We start from the raw sequence: 22518 nt of genomic DNA on the forward strand, positions 1-22518 counted from the left end.
AGGCCCCTCCCTTCTCTGGCCCCTGTTGCCACAGATCAGGGCTTCCTGGGAACTACCACAGGGTCATGATGCTCTTACCCTGGCAAGCTTCTTCCTTCACTAAAACAGTTGTTCTTCACCTCCTTAGGATTATGAGGCATCCTGTCCCCAAACGTTCCTCAAGCTTGAGATGGGCAAGTGGAGGAGGACTCAGCCGGGAGCACGGTTAGCTTGTGGTGACTCCTCCCACGCAGGCTGCCACAGCCTTGTTTCTTTCAGCTAAAGGCCCAGGTCTCCTGAGAGTGTCTGAGCATTCTATGAATATGTCCCATAGTTTAGCTTTCTGCTTCTGTGGCAATGGAAGATCCATCCTCTTACAGGTCCCTTTGACATCAGCCAGTTGCCACAGAAAGATGGTCCGCAGTGTAAAAATTGGAGTGGGTGCCACGGCTTTGAGATTTCACAGTGTGTTTATGTGTTTTCCACCATTGACTCCAGTCATCCTTCCAAAGAGTCAGTTTTACAGTGGAGGAAAATTTAGAAGCATTAAGAGGTTGAACAAGACAGCCAGGGTCCCATAGCTAGAAAAGAGGAAAGGTGGGGTCCAAGTTCAGGGGCATCCTTGGCCTCTCAGGGGCTGGGCTTGGGGCTTCCTTGAAAAGGCATCTGTAAGCCCTGCACTCAGGAGGCAGAGGCAGGCAGATCTCTTGGAACTGAGGCCAGCCTGATCTGCATAGAGTTCCAAATCAGCCTACATTGTGAGTCCCTGTCTCAAAAAAATCAAATAAACAGCATCTGTAATGTCTAGCTCTCTCCAACCAATATACTTGGTATCTTTGTTCTACCATCTAAAATATTCTCTTTGACTATTCCCCCTAGCTTCTAGAATCCCGCCACCTGTCATTCAAGTGACAAGTGACAGTGCTACCTCTTCCAGGAAGTGTGTTCCCTTGTCCTAGCTGCTGGGCAGGTGTCTCCAGAGCCCCCCCCCCCCCCCCCACGGTGTGACTTTCTTTTCTCTCTGTCTCGAGAGTAACGCTGTGTGTGATTGGGTGGGATACATCGGGTTTGAAATTTCAGTTCTGCCTCTGTTCTAAGTCATTGGGCACAATTATCAGTTTCCTGAGCCTCTGTTTCTCCTGTGAAATGGGCAGACAGTATTGAATTATTAGGTGGTTTGAGTGGGAGACCGGGTGTAAAGTGCTAACACAACACTCGTAGCTTCTCTCTTCCCTGGAGTGTAGTTGTCCGTGTGTGGATTTGCAAGCTCTCCAAAGAAGAGGACAGAGTCCCATCCCACTACATGGGTTCTGGAGATCTGAACTCAGGTCCTCATGCTTTCATGGTGGTCACTCTACGGACTTAGCCCTCTCCCAGCTACCAGTGGGGGTTTCTGTTTTGTTTGTAAAAGTGATTCAAGGATGAGGTGTCATGGCGCATCTTGTCTTTGGGGTTGTGTTTGCCTATATGCATAGATGGCATAATGGTCTGGTACCCTTCCTTCTGGAAGGTCCTGGATATCATCTGCCATCAGAACACCATCCATAAGAGAAAGGTATCCTGAGAAGAGGACCTGTCCCCCTGTCCCATATGCCGACCTGAGCAGATGTTCCACAGAAACCTGACCGAGTGAATCCATGCCTCTGCTGAGGGCAGGCTACTGTCTCAGCGAGGAAGGAGGGGCTACTGCAGGGCGATCCACAGAGTCTCCAGGGAGGAAGTCAAAGGAAAAAGGATGAAAAAATATAAAGATGGAGATGGAGGAAATGGAGAGGCCCTGCTCAGACCGAGCTGGGGCGAGATGGCTCTGTGGGTAAGAGCCCTTGCTGGGCAAACCTGAGGAAGAGCTGAGGCCCATGCCCAGGACCCATGGTAGAAGATGGTAGGAGAGAGTCAGCTCTCACACACTCACTGTGGTATGCACACCACCCTGGCATGTATAATTACATTTTCAAATAAAAACATGTAGACCAGGCTGGAGCAGGAGACAGCCCATCATCTCTCTCTAAGCCTAAGGCGGGGTCAGGACAGAGCCTCTGGGGACTCACAGAACTGGCCGTGCTCCCCTGCTGTCCATCAGGCAAGAGACCAGTCCACCCCAACAGGAAGACGGAAATGATTAGGAATGCAGAGAGCAAACCTTGGGTAATGGAGCCTGGTGTTTGCAATAAAAATTTAAATGTGCCGTTGTGGCGGCCACGGTGCCTTTTATCTGATCGGCCTGTCAGAGCCGTAGAAAGCTGGATACTGTAAATGGCAAAACCAAATTGAATTCATATTTACTGCCCTTTAGTCCGTGGGGTTCCTTGTTTCCAGTGGATTAATCTCCTTTCTCTCCTTTTTTTCACCTCCCCCTCCGTTTTTCTTACACTTCCAGGTGGTTTGTGGTCCAGGACTCCTTGGGAAAGTGGCAGAGAAGAGGGGTCCTTCCTCTTGGCTGGCTTTTGCTTATTTCTCCAAATAATCTCTGTACCCCTGTTCACCATGTCCTGTGCACCTCATGGACAGCTGTGTGGTCTCCCTGATCTCTGACTTCTGGTGAGCTTTGGCCACTGAGAGGCATCTGAAGGAAGTCACTCCATTGGCTGTCCCCCTCCCTACGGACAGGCCTCCAGGGGTTATGTCTGTCCACTTGCTGGGAAGCTGTTCGTTCAACCCTACCCTGGCTGGGGTCTGCTTTGTCCCTCTGTCTAGCAGTGACAGGGTGAGGAGGCTCCCCTCCGGTGCCAGATCCTGGATGCTGTACCTTTTTGCTTCCTCTAGACCTGCTTGCCCCTGGTCAACAATCCCTTCCTGGAGCTTCCTTTTGATTCTGTCCTTTGCTATCTCCAGGGTCCTCCCTGTCCTGACAGGCCCACAGAGGGTGTCAGATCCCTTGGAACTGGAGTTACAGGCAGTTGTGCGCTGCTGTGACAGTGCTCAGAATTGAACCAGGTTCCTGCGGAAAAGCAGCAAGTGCTCTTAACTGCTAAGCCCTATCTCCAGTCCATCTCCATTAATATTTTTTTGAGACAGTGTCTCTCACTGAACCTAAAGCTCATTGATTCAGGTAGGCTGGCTTTCGAGTGAGCTTGAGGGATTTTCTGTCTCTACCTGCACTGCAGGGGTTGTAGACATGTAACCTGGCTTTTACCTGGGTGCTGATGATCTGAATTCAGGACCTCATGCTTGCCTGGCAATCACTTTACTGAACGAGCCACCTCTCCGGCTGCCAGTGGTCTTTCATAAAGCGGAAGCAAGGACGAGGAGGGTCATGACATACCCGGTCTTTGGGTAGCAATGCCTAAGCTCATAGCAGGTGGAGATGGCATAATGGCCGGGCACCCCTTGGTCCTTGAAGGCCCTGGATATGACGCCCTCTACTGGATGCCTCGAAACACCCCAGAGCTGGCCAGGGCAGGGGAGATAGGGCAGCCTGCTGTGGGACTCCGTGGACAGGAATCCCTAATATGGATTTCTGTGACTTATACCTGCAGAGGGAATTTGTCAGGTGGTCCCCACTGAAAAATTGTCTTGCTTTTGTTGGTCTGGGTGTCCCACAAGTCCAGGTTGAGCAGCAGGATAGACTGATGTCTCAAGTCCCCCCTCGCATAGACTGTGGAGGAGGAATGTGGACTTACTTGTCCCTGATGCCCCAATGCAGCGGCACCTTCACCACTGAAGGTGGTGATGAAACTTACAGATAAGACCCATCAAGAAGCTCTTTTGACTTTCTAAGTTTTTGTTTTAGCAATTGTGTTATTAGGAGCCAAGATTGAATACACTGTGCTTGATATCACACCAAACACATAATAACAGAGTGAGATGGTACCACTGGCCCGTGTGTGTAATGTGACACCGTCCACAGCATCGCGAGCTTTTGAGTGATCAGCACGCTCTGTGCTCCTGATGAGGCCAGTATGCAGCCACAGGAAGTGTCTAGGCCTCACCAGGAACCCTGGCATGAAGAATATTAGCTTCAGAGCTAGGAGACATTATTCTTTTAAGATTGATAATTGGGATATAAAAAGTAGATGCATCCCTGTCCTCAGGGAGCCATAGCTGGGGTGTGGTGGTTGGAATGAGATATCTCCCATAAGGCTCAGGCGTTTGGTCCCAAGTGGGTGGCTATTTGGGGAGGATTAGGAAGTGTGGCCTTGTTAGAGGAAGTTTGTCACTGGGGGGCGGGCTTTGAGGTTTCAAAAGCGTTTTGCCGTACTGAGTGCATTCTCTCGGCTTCTTGCTTGTGGTTCAAGAGGTGAGTTCTCAGCTGTTCCTGCTGTCATGCCTCAGTTCAGCCACGGTGAGCTGTAACCCCCCTTTCTTTAAGTTGCCAGCAATAGAAAAGTAACTGATGTGGAGGGAGACACAGCCTCTTCCAGGGAATCCCAGTCTCAGGAAGACACACATGTGCTCAGAGGATCCTGAGTTGAGGGACACAAATACTACTATCCTTAGAGAGACCCAATTTGAGGAGGACACAGCCTAGTCTTCAATGATCCCAAGTCTGCTGAGAGAAACGCAATCCCTCTCTCAAGTGACCTTCAAGTATGATCTCTGGCTCAGATGCTAAGGAATAATTATGCTCTGTAGCCACAGTGAACTTTGAGGCCATCCAGTCCATGCCTACCCTGTAGCCTGGGTGGCTTAAATAAGAACAGCTCATTTTAATTTTGCCTGAGCCAAACATAATGAGGAGCCTAAATCATAGACAGAACATTCCCCAGCCAAATAGAAATGAGTTTTGGATTATTTTCTGCTTTCAATTACCCACCCCACTGCTTCCTCCATTAGCTCAGTCGTGGAGTGGACATGGACCAGTCTGGAAGCTCCCCGTTGAGGGGGGTACTCGGGGAAGGCCTGGGGGCACTAGGAGGTCACTGAACAGTCAGTGGGGCTGACACCATCTTTGAGACAAAGGTAGACAAGGGGGCTGACGTTTGGAGAAGGCAAGGGCTGGACCCTGGGGTTTGGGTCTGCTGAGAAGACCTTCAGTGAGGGGGAGGGCCCTTGTGATGGGAAATGAGAGCCCATGTGTCCACATTCCCCACCTTTGCTCTCTGAGGTGGGAAGGGAACGGTCCCCTCAGCTGCCTACAGCTCCCTGCTGCCTGGAGACGTCAGGGAAAGACAGTCGGTGCAGGGGATGTTGGAGGGAGAATCTTCAGAGTCAGGACAGAATCAGAACTCCTGTCTCGCTGTATGACCTGAGAGTCTCCACCTCTGAGTGCGGGTGGGAGCCCACGGGTGGGAGGAGGGAAGGTGGGGGCCGAGACTGATTCAGAGAGCCGCCAGCCTTGGACCTCCTGTGTCCCCAACAAGGACAGATCATAAACTATATGGAGATTAATGCATTTGAAGGTGACAGCATACACCCTGGCATTTGTCTCCATCCAAGGCAAGCAAGCTAACTCTGCTCCCTACCCCTTCTCCACAGCCTCCCCCCAACCCGGGATGTGTGTAGGGATGTGTGTAAAGCTTCCTTCGCCCACACAGCACCGTCAGAGGAACCCACCTGTTCACTTGCTCACTCACCTCCATTCAAGAGACACCCCCTCACACACCCTCGGGAGCTTGCTCAGTCACACACGCAGGCTGTCACACATCACACATCAGCCTCCTCACATCCCCAGCCCCCACCCCACCTCCATTCACATTCCAACCTCCTTGTTCTTCATCATTTTCAGACCCCACCATGTGGGGGCCTCCCTCCACTAACCCCGAGACATTTATTCACATGGGGATCTGGGTGTCTCCACCGCTTCCTAGACCCGGTCAGGGGCTGGGGCAGATGTTTCTACTGATTTGTTGTTGCTGTTGTTCATTTTCTGAGACAAGGTCTCATGTAGCCCAGGTTAGCCTTAAACTCATTATATATTTGAAGATGACTCAAAAGGGATCTTTCTGCCTCCACTTTCTTAGTGTTGGAATTACAGATGTGCACTGCCAGGCCTAGTTCATGCTGTGCTGGGTATGGACCTCAGGGCTTTGTGTACACGAGGCAAGCACTTTACCAATCACACTACATCCCCAGTTCCTTCCAGCCCAACTATCACCACCTCTGTTTTGTGTGGGGGCTGAAGTTCCCCCACCTCATACCTTTCTGGTATTTATTAGTCATTGATACAGTTAATGGTTTTCATGTATCAAAAAAGAAGAAAAAAATCCCTGTATCTCACATTGACACCAGGGTCTAGCCTGTTGGAAGTGTGTATGACATAACACCAGTTATCATTATGAAGCTTGCCTGTGGCCTGAAGTCTTCAGACATGCAGCAACGGTTTGGAGGAAGGACTTCACTGTAAGAGGTTCATTGTGGTAGGAAATTTGGGAAACATGAGAAGAGCAGCGGGAAATGAGACGAGAGGAGGCAGCCAGAGGCTGAATTAAGGAACAGGTTGCAGTGAAAGGAAACTGAGGCTCATGCTTCCTGGGTACTCCTGGGGGTGTAGAATATGCCTCAGGGTTGTCTCATCTGAGGGATGAGGAAGCTAAGGCCCCGTAGCTTTTGTCGGAGACAGTCTCTGGGGGATTCATTCCCTAGTGTTCATGGCCGGCCCCACAGGAACAAGCTCAGTCTTGTATCAAATGAGAGGGTGCAGGCTGTCAGAGGTGCCGAGGACTATGAATCTTCCTGCTAGAGCACAATTCCTTCATTCACACAGTCACTCATTCATTAATTCACTCAGCCTAGGTTCCTCTTCAGGACCATGGACTCGGAGCTGAAAGAAATACAGTTCTTGCCAAGGTCCCCAGGTGAATGGGAGTGACAGGCAGGCAAACATAATTACACAGGAAAGGCTATCACGGACGTGTTAACACAGAGGCATAAGTAATATGGTCTTCCAAAGAGGAAGCGTCTCGGACCTAACAGCTAACTTCCAGTAAGAACTGCTTGTCTTACACAGGAGCCTTTCAAAGGCCCCAGACGGGCTCCTGCTGCCCTTAGAAGAAAGAGGCATCACTTTCTCTCTTCACTGTTGTTCAGAAGGTGGATCCTGTCCCTGTGGCTTTGTGTGGGGACAGCATAGGGAATACTGTTGGTATCCATCCCATGTCTTTCTGCAACTACCAAGAGAAGAACCTCTAGGGATTGCAAGCCTTTCCTAGGGACATTCATATGTTCTCTCTCCTCTCCTCCTCTTCCTCCTCCTCTTCTTCCTTCTTCCTTTCCCTTCCTCCTGTGATGTGACATACTACAACTCCAGCATCCAATGTCAAAGTCTGGGCTTCCCACGCAGGCAGGTAACTCTCTCCTTCCCTAACACACACTCACCAACCTTGTTCCCTTCTGTTGGAAGTGTCACAGAGTTATTCAGGGTCTGAGTCTGGACCCTGGCTTTCTTCACTCATCCACCTGTCCCCAACAGGACAATTAAAGAGATAAGTCAGAGAGAAAAGTAAAGAAAGGAGATCTAGTCAGTGCGGCCACATTGGGAAGAGAGCAAAGCCATGGAGTGATCTCCATCCCCTAGTCAGTGCGGCCACATTGGGAAGAGAGCAAGGAGTTGGTTCAGTGACCTCCATCCCCAAATCCATCTCCCAGGTCCTGGTGTCTGTCTGTAACTAGCATACAGAGGAATGCGGAGGTGAGGAGTCCTAGTCAAGGCTGTCCTCCAATCAGGTCTCAGCTGCAGCCTCTCCAGATAATTGTCAGAACTGAGAAATCTCTTCTTCAGGGTGAGCCCCCCCTGCGCTCACCTCACCTCAGCCTTTCTGGGGACTCCCTGGAAATGGCAACTTCCTGGGGGTTTTGTTTTGTTTTGGATGGTTTTTCAAGGCAGGGTTTCTCTGTGTAACAGCTCTCTGGGTGTCCTGGAACTCACTTTGTAGACCAGGCTGGCCTCCCAAGTGCTCGGATTAAAGGCATGCGACACCACCACCCGGTGAAATGGAAATTTTTTAGCGTCCATTGTCTCAATAATCTGATAGCAGGAGAAAGGTCACAATGTCTGATGAGAACATCTTCAATTCTTGTTGGGAGGGTCACAGAAGGGTCCCTATTGAGTGAGCAGGTCCAGGAAGATTGCTTGGGGAAAGGTTCCCAGGTCCAACTCATTCTTCCTACCCTGAAATGGATGCCAAGTCTCTAGCTTCTAACTAGTCTTCCCAACTCAGCTGGAAGGAAGTCGGTTTCTTCTCCCCACTACTGGACTCCTGTGAGTGAGCAGGGTGACCTGCTGGGCACAGTGGAACCTGAACAGGGACATCTAGCGGAAAGGAGGCACAAGTTGCTGCCTCACTACAGGTGGCAGGTCCCTGCCCCTCCACCCTCCTACCCTGGAGCACCCTGGAGGGGTTTATTCCTTTTTACCGGAAGCAGGAGACAAAGCATCTCAATTGATTTACAGGCTTCAGGGGTGGGTGGGGGTTCAGGCTGGTTGCTAAGATATCTTTTAAATGGAAATCAGGGCGGAGAGACCGCACATATATCTAGCCAGCCATCTGCTAAATGTTGCCTCTTCTGTTGGAAGCAGCTCGTGGTAGTTCAGACAGAGAGGCTGAGGGGGGGGAGTTGCAAAGAAAGGAGGGTCTCGGGTGGGGAGTGTCTGGGTCTCAGGAGGAATGAAGAAGCAGAGGAAGATCCTCCTCTGCCCCCACATCCACTGCTCTCCACTCCCCATTACACACACATACACACACACACACACCCATTGTTTTACGTATAAAAATCCCATCTGCAGGAGCTGAAGAGGTGGCTCAGCATTTAAGAGCAGTTACTGCTCTTCCGTAGAATCCTGAATTCTGTTCCTAGCAGTTACATCCCACAGCCCACAATCACCTGTAACTCCAACTTCAGGGTATCTGCACCCTTGTGCCTATATCCACTTATACTACACACACACACACACACACACACACACATGCACACACTCACACACCCACACACACACATACACACACACTCACACACACACTAAAAAATAATAAAAATAAAATTAAAAAATATCTCTAGGGGCACTGATAATAAACTAGCAGCCTAGTTTAATAATTCTGTATTTATTGCCAGTATATTTCTGTGTGTTCATGTATATGTGCATGTTTGTGTGTACAAAATGTGCACATGTACATGCATATGTGTACATGGTCACAGCCCCCAGGGTCTGACAAGTGGGCCTTTCAGAGCCAGGGAGTCTCTGTTTCCGAGAGCCCCAGCCTTCCTTTCGAGTTTCTCTCCGAGCAGAAAACGCAGTGCTCAAATGTAGTGGAACAGCTGGGTTATCTCCGGTTCCTAAGCGATCCATAGTAGAGGCTGCCAGTTCTGGGTATACCCAGGCACATGGATGCCTTGGTGGGGGGGCTCCTTTGCTTGGAGTATGGCCTGGAGCCAGGCAATCCTGAGTAAGTGGCAATTCTTTCCACAGTGGAGAAGAGTGTTCAGTTGGGTCCAACTGCTTTGAATCTCATTGCCCAGTAGCTTAAATGCGGGTACCAGTGCACAGAGCCACAAGGCCACAAGGCATGGTGGAGCAGGTCACTCACTGTGCAAGGTTGCTCTGTTAGGGTGCTCTGCAAAAACCCTGTGGGAGCATCTTTTTCTCACTGCGCAAGGGTACCTTACAGTTGCGAGCTGTTACCTTACAGAATTGTACCACATGAAGATATCCAATGGCGGAAGGAGCGGGTACCATTCCCACACTAGATGGATGCCCAAGTCTAAGCTAACTTTAAGGCACTATAGATTCAAAGAACCTTGTCTTACTCTTTCAATTCTGTCTCTCCGCCATCCTCTCCTCCAGTGCTGGCTCACAGACGCTCCTCATGGGCAGCCCTGCCTTCTCTGCCCATCGCCGACTCCTCTGCAGGCTGATTGTGACATTTGATAGCAGAGATCCTTCCATAGCTTCTGCTCTCAGCTCACCAACAGTCCTTCAGCCATGCCCATCAGCAGCTTTCCATGGCTCTCCTTCCCTGGGCAAGCCCAGATCTCCTGTCTCTATTCCCCTCTGCCACCCACACCACTCAGAAATGCTTGAAGGCACCTAGGTTAGTCTCTTTTCCCAGCCTTTGTTCAAATTCCTGACTCAAAGGGGAAGCACCTCCCCATCTCCTCTGCCTGATTCAGGCAGATTTATCCATTTCTTCAGACACCCCCTCTTCAAAACTGGGGGTGAAGCAGCCTTTTGTTTGCTAGAGTAATGGGCTAAGTGACAATTCTCAGAATACAATTTTAATTAAGATTCAATAGTCACTTGTCTGTCAGCAATCCTCCATGCTGATTATTTAAAATATATTTACCCAGCTCTATTATGTCACCCATTTGAATTCATTAGACATTTGCTAATCCTCAACAAACTTATTTTTTAAATTGTGGTTTGCTTAACATCATTTGGTAGGATGACACTGTCTCAAGCAATGGCGTCTGGGCTTCTCCGGCTGGCTTCCGGGTGTGTCTCCCGCCTTCCCTGCTTTCTTTACTACCTCAGCTGTGTAGTAACAGGTGACAAAGGTCACAGACGAAGGGATCCACACTGTAGGCAGACCACTATCCACGCTGCACTGAGGTCTGGCAGGGCTGACTGAGAGCGATGTGGAGGGCCGAGCAGAAGATGCTGCCTGAGAAGTAAGTAGGTAGACAGCCTTGGGACTGGCTCCAGGTTTCCTGACAAAAGCGGTTGGTGAAGATTTCCTGCACCCTTGACTAGGCACTGCCCAGTGTGGACCTGGAAGACCAGATCTCCTCTGAGCACAGAGAAAGGTAGAGTCCTCCTGTGATTGACAGCCAGAGATGGAGACACCTGGTGGGACTGGGCCAGGGGACTGCTCTGCCTCTGGGAGGAGTTTGGTGATGATAGTTACTGGCTGGCCTGCAGCTGCTCCTGAGGGGCCTGGAGCAGCACTGTAAGGAATTAGATATGTGGCAGATTTGACAGGCAATGAGGAAAGTGAAAAGAAGTAAAGCCCTGTTGGCTTTTTGCTGGGCCTGTGTTCTTCCGTCACTCACCTCTGCCACACGGTTAAGGAAGATGGTCTAAGCAAGATGCAAAGGAATGAGTGGGCCATGTGTTAATAAAATTTTGTTTACAAAACAGACAGCAGACAGCAGTAGTTCACAGGCTTGATCATTAAGGGAACCCTAATATGGAGGAGGATCATTTGGGATGTGCTGGTAAGTGTGAAATACACACCAGATTTCAAAGTCTTCGTACAATAAAAGAATACTCGACATCTCGTCAATAATGGCACTGATGACATTGAAATGATATTGTGGGTGAAATGCAATATGCTACTAAAATGAACTTTCTCTGATTTTAGAGAAGAGATTATTACTGGAAAGTCTAAAATTACATTTGGCTCATACTGAGTTTCTGTTGGACATAGCTGTTCTCAGCACAACGCCATCTACAGGTGAAATGTTGGAAAGCAGCTGGTCCTTGAAGGGTCTCAAGGGAGGATCGCCCTTAAAGAGGCACCAAGAGGCACCATAAATAGAATTGAAATCTGTATAACCAAACATATGGTTAGACGAGGCTTTTATATGTATGGTACGTGTGTATAGTACATACTAGTCACTCCTCTGGTGCTGTGAGAAAATACCATGAGCAAGGCAACACATAGAAGAAAGAGTTTATTTGAGCTTATAGTTCCAGAGGGTTAGGAATCCTTCCTTGGTGGCAGGGTGCAGCATGACCACAGAAGCAGGAAGCTGAGGACTCATGTCTTGAGCCATAAACACAAAGCAAACAGTGAACTCCAAATGATGAGACTCTTTAAACTCAAAGCCTGCCTCAGGTGATATACTTCTTCCAAGAAGACCACACCTCCAAGCTGGGCGGTGGTGGCGCACACCTTTAATCCCAGCACTCAGGAGGCAGAGGCAGGCAGAACTCTGTGAGTTCGAGGCCAGCCTGGGATACATAGTGAGTTCCAGGACAGGCTCCAAACTCTGTCTCAAAACAAACAAAAACAAACAAACAAACAAAAAAGACCAAACCTCCTATACCACTCAGACAATATCATCAATTGGGGACTAAGTGTTCAAATGCCTAAGACTGTGGGGGACATCTCATTCAAACCATCAAATTATATATACATATACCACCTGCTGGGTGCTTTCTCCGTATCTGTGGTACTCAAATTGAGACCTATGGAATTCTACTTCCTTTAAATATTAATAACTTGCTCAAAAACAAGAATAGGGTTGGGCAGTGGCTCAGCTGATAAAGTGCTTACTATATGAGTAAGAAGGACTACATTCAGATCCCCAGCACCCATGTGAAATCCAGGCAAATGTTACTTATAATCTCAGCTCCGGGGAGGTGAAGACAGATGGAGATGAAGCTCACTGGCTAGCCTAGTCGGTAAGCTCCAGGTTCAGTGAGAGACACTGTTTTAAAAACTACGGTGGAGAGCAAATGAGGAGGACATGCATTGTCAACCTCCAGCCTCCACACACATACCCGGGCACCTGAAGACACACGAGTGCGCACACATGCACAAAGCAAACAAAAGAAAAACCCAAAATCAGCACCAAATTAATCCTCAACCCAGTGTCTTCCCTACCGCAGACTATCTCAGTTCTCCTGAACTTGTTAACATGCACAGAACGTTCACTCGAGCAAGCAAGGGGGCAGCGCATCCCAGCTTATTGGCCTCTGAAGCCACTTTTGTGGAACCTAATTAGTACTCAGAGAAGCCAATTTGAGAAATGCTGGTCTTTAGGAAGCTGTGCAAGCAGCACACAGGATTTTCTCACAGTCCAACCCAATGGCTTGGGTTTAACATTACACAAAAAAGGTACATAATTGTTATTGCATGGAATAGGGTGAAAACTGTAGAATTGGGAGGGGTAAAAACTCCAACAAATTCATTTTTTCTACTCTACATGTCAATCCAAGAAAAATGCCTACTAAGGCCTACTAAGTGCTGGACAGTGAGTGAGGCTCTGAGCACCCTGAGGTGAGAGAGCATACCCAGCTGGCAAGAGGTGTGTGTGTGTGTGTGTGTGTGTGTGTGTGTGTGTGTGTGTGTGTGTGTGTGTGTGTGTGTGTATGTCAGGGTGTCATGGGAATAGGGTATCAGGAGAAGCCTCAACAAGAAGGTAACTTTTGAACAGGGATTCTGGTAGGCTGTGAGGGAGTTCCCACCTTGCACACAGGCAATCCTTCCCTTGTAACACATGCCCCTGAAGCCCATGGACTACTGTGGGTGGGCAGAGTCCAGAGAGAGGACCTAGCACCTGTCCAGTCCTCAGAAGCATGTTCCTTTACCACCTTCTCTTCCCTAAACGCAAGAGCTGGTATCTAAGTGGCTTGTCCCAGGGTCAACTTTCTTCCTGACTACATCCTTCTCCTTTAGGAATGCTAGTCCACTTTTATGCTTTCCCTGAACTAACTAAGGGATTAACACTGTACTTCACCAGATAACTACAGCATGTACTTCAAACACAAAGGTTATTGGTTGAACCACTGACATGGTATTATCCATCCATCTCTCCATCCACACATTTGTGAAATTCATCTGTATATTTACCCATTCATCCCATCCATCCTTACATCCTCCCATCTACCTAACCACCTACCCATACACCCACCTATGCACCTTCCCATCTACCCATCCATCTCTCCATCTATCCACTCATTCATCCACTAACCCATCCACCCATCTATCCACCTGGCCACCCATCCATCCACCCTCCTACCCATTTACCCATCCATCCTTCCCTCCATCCACTCACACATCCCTTCATCTATAGACATACCAATACCAAATCTATCCATTCAGCCAGTCACTCATCCAACTATCGTCCCTCCGTCTGTCCACTTGCACATCTGTCCACCCACCAACTAACAAATCCCAACTGAGGAAGTAGGATGTTCCAGGTATCTGGGCACTGTGGGAATTATTTGGGACACAGCAGTTCATAAACCAGATGGAAGGTCTGCTATCATGGAATTCATGTGATATGTGTTATATAGGAAACAATCTGTAAACACAAAGACAGAGAATCAAGTCCTTAGGAGATGATAACAGCTAAGGCGAAAAAGATAAAGTAGAAATGCATTAGAAGAGTTAAATGAAAAGACATGAGTGCTTGTCTGGACCCAGCCTGTCTCTGTTGTTCCCTGAGGCAGTGCGTCATTCCTTGGAGGGAGGAAGCTCTTGGTAAGGGAAATCACCTGCTGACCTTAACCTTGTGTTCCTTCTCCCAGGTGCCGAGGTTGAGTGACCAGACCATGGAGACTCTGCTTGGTGGGCTGCTGGCTTTTGGCATGGCGTTTGCTGTGGTCGATGCCTGCCCCAAGTACTGCGTCTGCCAGAACCTGTCTGAGTCACTGGGGACCCTGTGTCCCTCCAAGGGGCTCCTCTTTGTGCCCCCTGACATTGACCGGAGGACGGTGGAGCTGCGCCTGGGTGGCAACTTCATCATCCACATTGGCCGCCAGGACTTTGCCAACATGACAGGACTGGTGGATCTGACCTTGTCTAGGAACACAATCAGCCACATCCAGCCCTTCTCCTTTCTGGATCTCGAGAGTCTCCGATCCCTGCACCTCGACAGCAACCGACTGCCCAGCCTTGGGGAGGACACACTCCGGGGCCTGGTCAACCTGCAGCACCTTATCGTGAACAATAACCAGCTGGGTGGCATCGCTGATGATGCCTTTGAGGACTTCCTGCTGACGTTAGAAGATCTGGACCTGTCCTACAACAACCTCCACGGACTACCCTGGGATTCTGTACGGCGCATGGTCAACCTCCACCAACTGAGTCTGGACCACAACCTGCTGGACCACATCGCCGAGGGCACCTTTGCAGACCTTCAGAAGCTGGCCCGCCTGGACCTCACATCCAATCGGCTGCAGAAGCTGCCCCCGGACCCCATCTTTGCCCGCTCCCAGGCCTCCTTGCTGACCGCCACGCCCTTTGCCCCGCCCCTGTCTTTCAGTTTTGGGGGAAACCCGCTGCACTGCAATTGTGAGCTTCTCTGGCTGCGCAGGCTGGAGAGGGATGACGACCTGGAGACCTGTGGGTCCCCTGGAGGCCTCAAGGGTCGCTATTTTTGGCATATTCGTGAGGAGGAGTTTGTGTGTGAGCCACCTCTCATCACACAGCACACACACAAGCTGCTGGTTCTGGAGGGCCAAGCAGCCACTCTCAAGTGCAAGGCCATTGGGGACCCTAGCCCCCTGATCCACTGGGTCGCCCCTGATGACCGCCTGGTGGGGAACTCCTCCAGGACTGCTGCATATGACAACGGCACCCTGGACATCCTTATCACCACCTCTCAGGACAGCGGAGCCTTCACCTGCATTGCAGCTAACGCCGCAGGAGAGGCCACGGCCTCAGTGGAGGTCTCCATTGTCCAGCTCCCACACCTCAGCAACAGCACTAGTCGGATGGCGCCTCCCAAGTCTCGCCTTTCGGACATCACGGGTTCCAGCAAGACCAGCCGGGGAGGGGGAGGCAGTGGGGGTGGGGAGCCTCCCAAAAGTGCCCCGGAGAGGGCTGTTCTTGTGTCCGACGTAACCACCACATCTGCCCTGGTCAAGTGGTCTGTCAGCAAGTCAGCTCCCCGAGTGAAGATGTATCAGCTGCAGTACAACTGCTCCGACGACGAGGTACTGATTTACAGGTGAGCCAGTCACTGCGGTGCGGTCAGGTGGGACAGGAGCGTGGTTGGGGCAGGGGTGGACACACTGTGTACAGCTGTCTCCGTTTCCCTTCTCTCCAGAGGTGCCTATGGGGATCCTGGGTCACCTGGGCCTCTGCTGCAGGTAAGGGGTTCCCACCTGGATAACTGAAGAGTCGGGGTGGATGTGGAAGGACTGTCTCCCAGAAGGGGCCACAGGTGTGGTAGTTACATGGCTCCTTGCCAGATCAGAGCCAGAGTGGAGCCATTGGGAAATCCGGTGGATGAGGAACCTCTGACTCCTGGCAGCCATGGCAGAAAACTATGAGACCAGAAAGGGCTGAGGATGGTGGCTTGGCTCTCACTTCTGGTCGGCCTCAGTTTCCTCAACTGTAAGATGGGCCTAATCTGCCCAAGATGATAGAAGATGTTGATAGCAAGTAGTTTATTCAAAGTAAGTTAGAGAGAGAGAGAGAGAGAGTGTGTGTGTGTGTGTGTGTGTGTGTGTGTGTGTGTGTGTGAGAGAGAGAGAGAGAGAGAGAGAGAGAGAGAGAGAGAGAGAGAGAGAGAGAGAGAGTAGAGGAGCTATCCTGTATTACCTCAAATCACTGAGAAGAAACTGCTTCAGGCTTAGCTCAATCAAAGGCCCCCATAAATGCCCCCCATAAATGCCCCATGTATTCAGTTTCTTATTACCCTAATTCTCTTTTCCTCTGGCTTGGGTCCTGCCTTGGGCTGCCTCTTTCCTCCAGAGATGTCTGCCTTTTTTCTTTGCAACCCTAGACAGAGAAGAGCTTTCCCTTGCTGGCCCAGTTCTGGACCCCAGACTGGCTCATGAGGTCCTTCCAGGCCTTATAGGGGCTGATCCTCTCCAGCACCCCTCTAGACACCAGCCTTCTTATGGAAAAGGTATCAATGATGCTGACCTTGTTAAGTGGCTGTGAAGGTCAAGGGTCATCCCCAGGCCTGCTAGAAAGAAAAGCTATCAATACAAGGGCAATAGAACTATATAGCTCAGCCAGCCATATTGATGTAATAATGAATAAAATCGGTGCAACCTCAGCAAGCTGGAAGCAGAGGCAGGAAGATCACAAGTCGTAGGCCAACCTGGGCTACATAATGAGTTGCAGGCCAATCAAAGCTTTATAGGGAGACTCTGTCTTAAAAGACCAAACAGCACCAAAAAGAAATCATATATCACACAAGCCATAGACAGACATCAGAACCTGCATGGATGATCTCAGAGGAATGCTTTCCCATACTGGCCTCAGTTTCAATGAAATTGAGGCATGTGACATGGAGGTTTATTGCTCGGGGGATCTGTGGTGTCCTATGGAATCCTGTTTGACTTTGTGCTCACAGAATGACTAGTTTGGGAATGCAGCCACAGGCCTCAGCAGATGACTCTAGAGGCCACAGTCCTAAAACCTGAGTCCCATCACTGAGGACTCCAGGTTGACCAATTTCTGGATGGAAACAGAGCTGGTAAGGAAGAGGCCAGTGTGTTCCAAGGGCCATTGTACAATGGAAACCACAACAGAGCTGAGAATGCCCTTACCTACAGAGAGAGAGAGAGAGAGACAGAGAGAGAGAGAGAGAGAGAGACAGAGAGAGAGAGAGAGAGAGAGAGAGAGAGAGAGAGAGAGAGAGAGAGAGAGGTATTTCTACTAAATGAAATGCAATCTCTGTAGAAAAGTAGGTGAGTCAAGTTGTGCAGAGGGCAGTTAATTTACCTTGCTCTCCCACAGTGCCGCTCTAGCAGGAAGGCGTTAGATAGTGCCCTGTTTTACAGCAGAGCCGAATGCTGTGAGTGGTCCATCTACACCACTATTACATCTTCATCCTTTCCACCCGAGACCTGAGCTGGCTTGGCTGGCTTAGTTCCTATGGCACTAAAATTTTCTCTGTTGATTTAACAGTTAGCCTTCAATCAGTGGAGTTTTAGGTGGCTTCTCATTTTTCAGTAATAAAAGTAACACTATGATGGATATTTTTTATACCAAAATAAAAATACATTTGGTGAAATGCCAGTGATTCTCTCAGCATATTCTCCTCAGGGTTGAATTATTGGTTTGACAAGTCAATTATAACACTTGCTTGTTGTAGTTGAATATTTATCCCCTCTCTCGCAGGTGGCACATGGCAATCTTGATCACAGCTCTCCCAATACTGCGTGTGCAATGTCTTTTTATCTTTGTCAGTTGCAGAGGTGGAACACAGACCTGGCTTTAATTTACATTTCGTTCTTAGCATGTGAGGCTGACCTTTTGAAAAATAAGTGCATTTTCCTCACTGTGGACTTGCCATATGGCTTTGACTTTGATAAAAAAAAAAAAAAAAAAGCCCAACAGCAAGCAGCCCCCAGCGGTGTGGCTGGCCAGGAGCTGTGAGGGTGCAGAGATGAGGGGGCACACAGGTGGCAGCATGGTCACGTCACTACTGTAAAGACGTCATCTCCTACCCTCCCCCGCGTCTCATAAATACCTGGAGGGCACCAGGGCTTGGGGCAGAGTTCCTGCTGTTGCTCAAGGAGAAATTCAAATTTATTCTCTCGACTGACTGGGAATCTAAAGAGTCAAAGTAAGTCAAAAGTGTCAAGCCAGGTGTGGTTGTGTGGGCCTTTAATGCCAGTGCCGGGGGAGGCAGATTCAAGCAGCTTTCTGAGAGTGGAAGGCCAATCTGCTCTCTGTACTGAGTCTTAGGCCAGCCTAAGTGTCTTAGTCAGTGTTTTATTGCTGTGAAGAAACACCATGACCATGGCAACTCTTATAAGAAAAAGCATTTAATTTGGGCTGCCTTACAGTTTCAGAGGTTTAGTCAGTTATCATCATGGTGGGGAACAGGCAGACATGGTGCTGGAGAAGTAGCTGAGAGTTCTACAACCAGATTTGCAGAGAGCAGAAAGAGAGACGGGACGTGGCTTGGGCTTTTGAAACCTCAAGCGCACCCCCAGTGACACACTTACTCCAACAAGGACCCACCTACTCTAAAAAGGCCACACCTCCTAATCCTTCTCAAGTAGGACCACTCGTGAATGACTAAGCACTTATATATGAGCCTGTGAAGGCCATTCCTATTCAAACCACCACACCAGGGTACTTAGTGAGTCCTTGTATCAAAACACAAAAACAAATAAAAGAAAACACATTTAAAAAGAAACTAGACTAAAAAGGAGGCATCAGAAAGTAAATTAAAACTGCAGTGGTTAAGGGAGACTCCTTAATGCTGTTCACAAAGACTAGATGAGATACTACAAGAAAAGTGCTTCATATAGAGTCTAAAGAGACAGGTCTGTTAGTAAAATGCTTCCTTTACAAGAATAAGGACCTGAGTTTGGATCTCTAAAATTCATGTAAAAGTCAAGAATGATGACTGATACCTGTAACCCAGCACTAGGGTTTGGAGCTAGGGTGATCCCTGGAGCATGGGCTAAACAGTTGAGGAGCTCCAGGTTCAGTGAAAACTGTCTCAAAAATATAAGGTGGAGCACAATTGAGAAAGAGATCTGATGTTGACCATTGGCCTCCTCACTTGCATGCATACATGCATGTTTATGTTCATGTACACAAGTGCACATGCCACACACACATATGCCCATCCTTCCATACATATGCCCTCACACACACACATGTCCACCTCCTACACACACACACACACACACACACACACACACACACACAAAAAAAAAAAAAAAAAAAAAAAAAAAAAAAAAAAAAAAAAAAAAAAAAAAAGAAAGCTCTCCAAGTAGTATTGACCAGCCCGGGCATATAGGGTAGTGTTAGTATTGCTAATACTAGCAAAAATACTAGCAATCCAAAACAAGACCATTATATTCCCTGATGTTCTGGGGGAGGAAGTGGAAGAGGAAGTTTGATATCCCATCTAGTCTTAGCTGTAACAAGATAGATGTCTAAAGCTTTGTAGAAAGTTCTAAGGAGGGTGTGCTCTCAGAGGAGAGTTTGCACAATCACCAACACCAACATTATTGCAGCCTCACTGTGGGCATGAGGAACAGCTTTGCAGACTCCATCTCATTTAACCCTCTTGGACATATCAGGTATTAAGGGACAAGAGAATATCACCAAAATTCCCCAAGGTCACACAGTCAGAAAAAGGTTTGGATAGGTATTCCAGAATGGCAGTACTGGGAGGCCCTATGGACCGTTAAGAGGTGGAGACTTGAGAGAAGTCATGGGGTCATTGAGTTATGCCCTTGGAAGGGACTGAAGGACCCTAGTCTCTCCTCTCCCTTAATCTATCACTATCTGTCCTACTATTTATCAATCATGTATCTATCATCTATGATTATGTTAGTTACTTTTTTGTTGCTATGATAAAATGCTGTAACCAAAGCAACTTGTAGAAGAATGAGCTTGTTTTGAATTGTGATTCCAAGGGTTAGTGGTGGGAAAGCATATATCAGGAGCCAGAAGCAGAGAGTTAGCACCCTTATCTACAAGCATAAAGCAGAGAGAGTGAATTACAAGTGGCTCAAAGATTTAATCTTTCTAAGTCTGCTCCCAGTCACACACTTCCTTCAGCAAGGCCACACCTCCTAAACCTCCAAACAGTGCCAGTAACTGGGGACCAAGTGTTCAAAAGCCTGAGACTATGGGGGACATTCTTATTCAAATGACCACAGTCATCTCTCTCTGTCTGTCTGTCTATCTCTAACATCTATCTATCTATCTATCTATCTATCTATCTATCTATCTATCTATCTATCTACCTATCTATGTAGCCATCATCCATCTATCTCTAACATCTATCTATCTATCTGTCTATCTATCTACCTATCTACCTATCATTTATCTATCTCTAACATCTATCTATCTATCTATCTATCTATCTATCTATCTATCTATCTATCTATCACATCTATCTATCGATCTGTCTATAACATCTATCTATATATCATCTATCTAACATTTATCTATCTATAACATCCATCCATCTATCAATCTATCTATCTATCTATCTATCTACCTATCTATGTAGCCATCATCCATCTATCTCTAACATCTATCTATCTATCTGTCTATCTATCTACCTATCTACCTATCATTTATCTATCTCTAACATCTATCTATCTATCTATCTATCTATCTATCTATCTATCTATCTATCTATCTATCTATCTATATCATCTATCATCTATCTAGCAAAAGATGTGAGCCAGTTGCTTTCATCAGCTTCCTGTCACTGTCACCTGGTCCACCAGAGGAAGTCCTAAGCAGTAGGGCCATTCAGTCTTGGACCTACACCTCGAACTCAGGAAACTGTTTTCTTTATAGCATTAATCACTTCAAGCATTTCTTCATTATCACAGGAAGCTGTAATGATATGCTGCAATTTGAATCCTAGCTTCTGGCTCCAGTTCACATGCTTAGGCTCTGTGGGTGTACTGAAGGAGTCCACAGTAAGAGAGTGATCCTAAGAGAGACAGACATTGGACTTTTTGAAAAGCTCATCTTTCCCCTGAGAAGGAAGAAATGGCAATGGGTTACATGGTGACTTTCTGCTGCGTTCATGTCTCAACAAGAATAGACACAAATCAGTGTCAGGGAGACCTGGACTAGCCTAGAAGCATGAATGAGGAGCACCATAGCACAGCATCCAGAAAAACACCTGTCCATTATTATCATCTACCATCTTTCTACCCATCTAGAAAAAGATAACATATATCATCTGTTATTATCTGTCTATCTACCAACCTTCCTATCATCTATCATTGTCTACCTACCTACTATTATCTATCATCGTCTATCTGCCTATCATCTGTCTTGACCTTTTATTTGTTTCAAGGACTACATTATAATTACAGTCACACAAATCTAAGGTGAGGAGAACTGGGCTTGCTTGGAATTGTTGCCCAGGCTTGAAGTTGTTGCTCACAAGGACAGCGCAGCCATGTAACGACAGGGTGTTAGAAGATTCCATAGCTCTCGGCTGTGTCAGAGAGACATTGTTCAGGTCAGGAGAGGCTGTGAGTCTATGGAGCCAGTTGGGCTGGTCAGAACACAGCTGTACTGTGTGCAATTCAGAATGGCCCAGCATAGAAATGAGATTCTAGAAGCTCCAGTGAGATAAGGTGAAATTGACCCTGAAGATGAAAGGACTTATAAAGAAATCCTAGCTCCTCTGATCTATTTAAAGAATGTATGAGTGGAAGAGGGGAGCACACATACACAGGTACACGTGTGAGCACAAGCATGCCACCCCGCCCCCCACAGGAGTAGGTACTAGCCCATCACAAGAGTGAAATCCTCCCAGCGCACTACCCTGCACACTCACGGCCTCTCAGACTGTGGAGGAGCTGGCTTTTCCTCCCTCCAGCATCTGTAGTCACATCCCCACCCATGGTCACTATTAAGCCTGACTCATACAGGCTGCAGATTCCAGACCTGATCCACAGAAGGAAAACTGGCCTCGGAGCTAACCTGTGGCAGCCTTAGCAGCAGCCATCATGATCTGGGAGCTTCTGCAGCTCCAGGAAGACCCAACTAAGTCCCTCCCAGGGATGCTGGAGAGGCAGGAGTAGGGATTCCTGACTAAAGTGACAGTCTTCTCAACCCGTGTCTCTTCTTGAGCAGGACAGCATGGCTTCTGCTGCCTGCATTTGCCGGGTAGGGCCCTGTGGCCTGATGTTAGGACCTCCCAGGTGTCTCTGCTCCAGAGCCTGAGGTCAGAGCCGGTGAGCATCGGTAGAGGCTCAGAGAGGCTAGCTTGACATGGACCCATGTCACTGACAGGTACCCAAAGACACCCCAAGGTTCCATCAAACCCCAGGTAGTTGTGATCAATATCTGATGCATGAGGTTCTAGGCCACATTCCAGAATTAATGCAAAGACCAGGCTAATCCCAGGTGACCAAGGAAAACTTCTGTCATGTAAACTCTCTTGGTAGCAGATGCCTTTGATATTCCCCAGGCATTTCTCCCTGCAAATGCACACCCAAGCCCTGCAGGCAGGCTCTGGGACACTCTG

General features: G+C 48.3%; 1 protein-coding gene across 2 annotated transcripts in view; it reads left to right on the top strand.

The window, feature by feature from the left end:
* The window catches only part of Lrfn2 (leucine rich repeat and fibronectin type III domain containing 2), a 162202-nt gene that overhangs the window by 120130 nt on the left and 19554 nt on the right, over positions 1-22518 (top strand). Inside the window, exons 2-3 of one of the 2 annotated variants that reach the window (XM_052745588.1) lie at positions 14111-15534; positions 15634-15676. In XM_052745588.1, the coding sequence (XP_052601548.1) occupies positions 14135-15534; positions 15634-15676 (1443 nt within the window). In that variant the 5' untranslated portion in view covers positions 14111-14134. The remainder of the gene's footprint in view (positions 1-14110; positions 15535-15633; positions 15677-22518) is intronic. The other variant, XM_052745587.1, reaches the window with a different exon arrangement.

Source organism: Peromyscus californicus, unplaced genomic scaffold (assembly GCF_007827085.1).
Source record: "Peromyscus californicus insignis strain IS unplaced genomic scaffold, ASM782708v3 Scaffold_19__1_contigs__length_69161282, whole genome shotgun sequence".
In the NCBI taxonomy this organism is placed as follows: domain Eukaryota; kingdom Metazoa; phylum Chordata; class Mammalia; order Rodentia; family Cricetidae; genus Peromyscus; species Peromyscus californicus.